This window comes from Gekko japonicus, unplaced genomic scaffold (assembly GCF_001447785.1).
Source record: "Gekko japonicus isolate JY-2015 unplaced genomic scaffold, Gekko_japonicus_V1.1 scaffold1921, whole genome shotgun sequence".
Lineage (NCBI taxonomy): Eukaryota > Metazoa > Chordata > Lepidosauria > Squamata > Gekkonidae > Gekko > Gekko japonicus.
Window position 1 is genome coordinate 192,811 of NW_015167593.1, and position 2,739 is coordinate 195,549.

At 47.9% G+C, this 2,739-nt stretch overlaps 1 protein-coding gene across 1 annotated transcript in view; it reads right to left on the bottom strand.

Moving 5' to 3' along the window:
* EDC4 (enhancer of mRNA decapping 4) overlaps positions 1 to 2,739 on the bottom strand; it is a 46,234-nt gene that overhangs the window by 36,439 nt on the left and 7,056 nt on the right. The window contains exons 3-5 of the mRNA XM_015413954.1: positions 1,904 to 2,015; positions 1,350 to 1,449; positions 966 to 1,155 (exon numbers count right to left, since the gene is read on the bottom strand). Coding sequence (XP_015269440.1) covers positions 966 to 1,155; positions 1,350 to 1,449; positions 1,904 to 2,015 — 402 coding nt within the window. The remainder of the gene's footprint in view (positions 1 to 965; positions 1,156 to 1,349; positions 1,450 to 1,903; positions 2,016 to 2,739) is intronic.

The following is a 2,739-nucleotide window of genomic DNA, read 5'->3' on the forward strand; positions in this document are numbered from 1 at the left end:
ACTGAGGGCTGCAGGGAGCAGGGCTTGTTGCATGTGCCCACCCCCTGGGCTCCTTACTGCCGGAGCTCCACTCCTGTGCGCTCCCGCAGGAAATTACCCCTGCTTTCAACAGAGATAGAAGAAAAGGATCTCTCGATCTTTACCCCTCGCCCACTTCAATCTTACAACCAGCTTCTGAACATTAAGCATAAACCCTTTATCTTTACACCCACTACTGGCCCCCGTTTCCCTTCTTCATCTTTCCTGTCACTCAAAACGTTCTAAAACAGCAGCCAAGTTCTAGGAGACATCTCTGGTGTCTCTTTTTGTTGTGTACCCTTGTTTGCCTGGTTGCCATTTGCTTACTGGTGCATAGCCATATTTCTAATGCTGTGGTACTATTCAGTAGGAGACAGGTGCGAAGTATCGGCACTTTTTGCATTTCTAGAGAGGCCCAGATTGCAGGGCCATAACTCAGAAGCCATAAGAGGAAGCCAAACCCAAAGCATCATCACAGGGAGGGAAATCCCTGATAGGAGGGCCAGAAGAACTCAACGATTTAGAGAAATGCTTAGTGACTGGATAAGAGCAATGCCATGCAAAAACATACAATGCCCAGATCCTGAACAGCAGAAATAAGTAAAATACCACTGCACAGTGTTCCCTCTAAGCTGAGTTAGTGTGAGCTAGCTCACAGTTTCTTAGCCTCCAGAGCAAACTCATTTATGCAGTAACCCAATCGCTCGCTCATGACTTTGATGCCAGCAGCTCACAAAGTAGAACTTTTGCTCACAACAAGACTCCACAGCTTAGAAGGGAGCATTGCCACTGCATAACTGCAAAGTCTGAATGAGGGCACAGCAACCTGCTTCTTACGCATCGCGGCATCACCTGGCCTAATCAAGTGAACCCATGAAACCACCCACGGGGGCACCGACACCACAACCACCCCAATCCACAAAGCTTTGCCCGAGAGATAAAGATACTGGATCTTTCCGTTCTCCATGGCCAGGTGCCACACAAAGAGGTTGCCAGCTTCATCCAGGCAGGCTAGCTGGTTGGAGTTGAGGTGGGCAAAGGCCAGGTCCGCCACGCCACCCGTGAAGCCTTTCAGCAGGGTCCGCTCGGCCGTGCTGATACTCAGGACCCGCACCATGGCAGAGCCGTTGCTGGCAACTGCGGAAGAGGGGCAAGGAAGAGGTCAGCCAACAGGGCCAGGTTAGCACCCTTCGTACACCGGGGGGGGGGGGGGGGGGAAAAGGGGGCAATCCAGGGGCTCAAACAGCTCAACACAGAATAATGAAGAGGAAAGATAAAGAAGCCCATCCAAGAAGGTGCAATTTGGTATTGCAGAAAGACAGGCACCTCACCTCTAATGGCATACGCCAGGTAGGCATTTGACACGGCGATCAGGTTGCCATAGTAGTATTTCTGCTCCCAATCATACCTTGCTACTGGCTGGATTTTTACCTGGGGGAGGTTGACACAAAGAGCAATTAGAATGTGGATCAGCAACATGTGCCAGCAACAGTGGCACCCCAAGGCGGGAAGCGCCATCAAATTGCAGCTGACGTACGGCAACCCCAATGGGTTTACAAGGCAAGAGGCAGAGGTGCTTTGCCATTGCCTGCCTTTGCATAGCAACCCTGAAGTTTGTTGGTGGCCTCCTGTCCAAATACTAACCAGGGCCAACCCTGCTTAACTTCTCAGATCTGATGAGATCGGGCTAGCCTGGGCCATCCAAGTCAGGGCTCTTTGTACCCTAATGTTGGCCAAATACCATCAACGGCATTAACAGTCCCACGAGATGGCATGGTGGGTTGGATCGAGACAACAATTTCCACTAACAGACCGGGTTTTCACCGATTCCGCCCCTCCCATTGTGATCTCCAGTTCACCCTTCCCTGTGTTGTCCCTCGTTTACCTTGTTGCTTCCTCTAGCTTTGCTGGTGATGCTGGAGTCGCTGCTGGCTACTATCTCAACATCTTTAGCTGTTATCACCACACAGGTGGAACTGTCATCACCAGAAAGGCAGCTAAGAAAAGGGGTGGGGTGGAGAGAAAGAAAAAGCCAAAAGCATAAGAGATGAAAAGCTGAAGCGGCCAGTGGTTCAAAGGGTTGTAACTCAAAGAAGTCTCCAAGTTAAGCAGGAAACAGAAGACTGCAAACAAGGGATCTTCAGCATCTCACTGAGCAGAAATTCTAACAAGGCCTTTTTACAGGGAAAGATCTTTTGCTACGACACGGTGGATGCTGTTTGTGCCACGACTGTAACCAGTATTGACTGACTGCTTTAATCCTACGCACTTACTCAAGATTCTGGGTTTGCTGTTCCTTCTAACCTTAGATTCCTGAATCAGGAAGGAAGGGAGCCATCCTGACAGATGTGTGGTTCTTAGAAGGAAAGCGACTCTGAAGGGAGAAAACGGCAGCTGTAGCAGAAAGCACGGCAAAAGGGGCCTCAGTAGAACAGCTCCTGGAAATGCCAAGACTTTTGCTTTGCAACACTGCGTTTATTCACTTAAAAAGCTTCCATCCTAACTTTCTGAAGCTCAAGATAACCAACAATCAAAACTTAACACTTCGTGCAATAAGTGATCAAAATATTAATGCGTGTCTACAATAATCACAGCAACAAATATAATAATAATAATAATTATTATTATTATTATTATTATTATTATTGCATTAGCAAAAAAGCCATAGCAACTGTACAGGGTAAAATAAAATAAATTAAAAAACAACAACAACACACACTT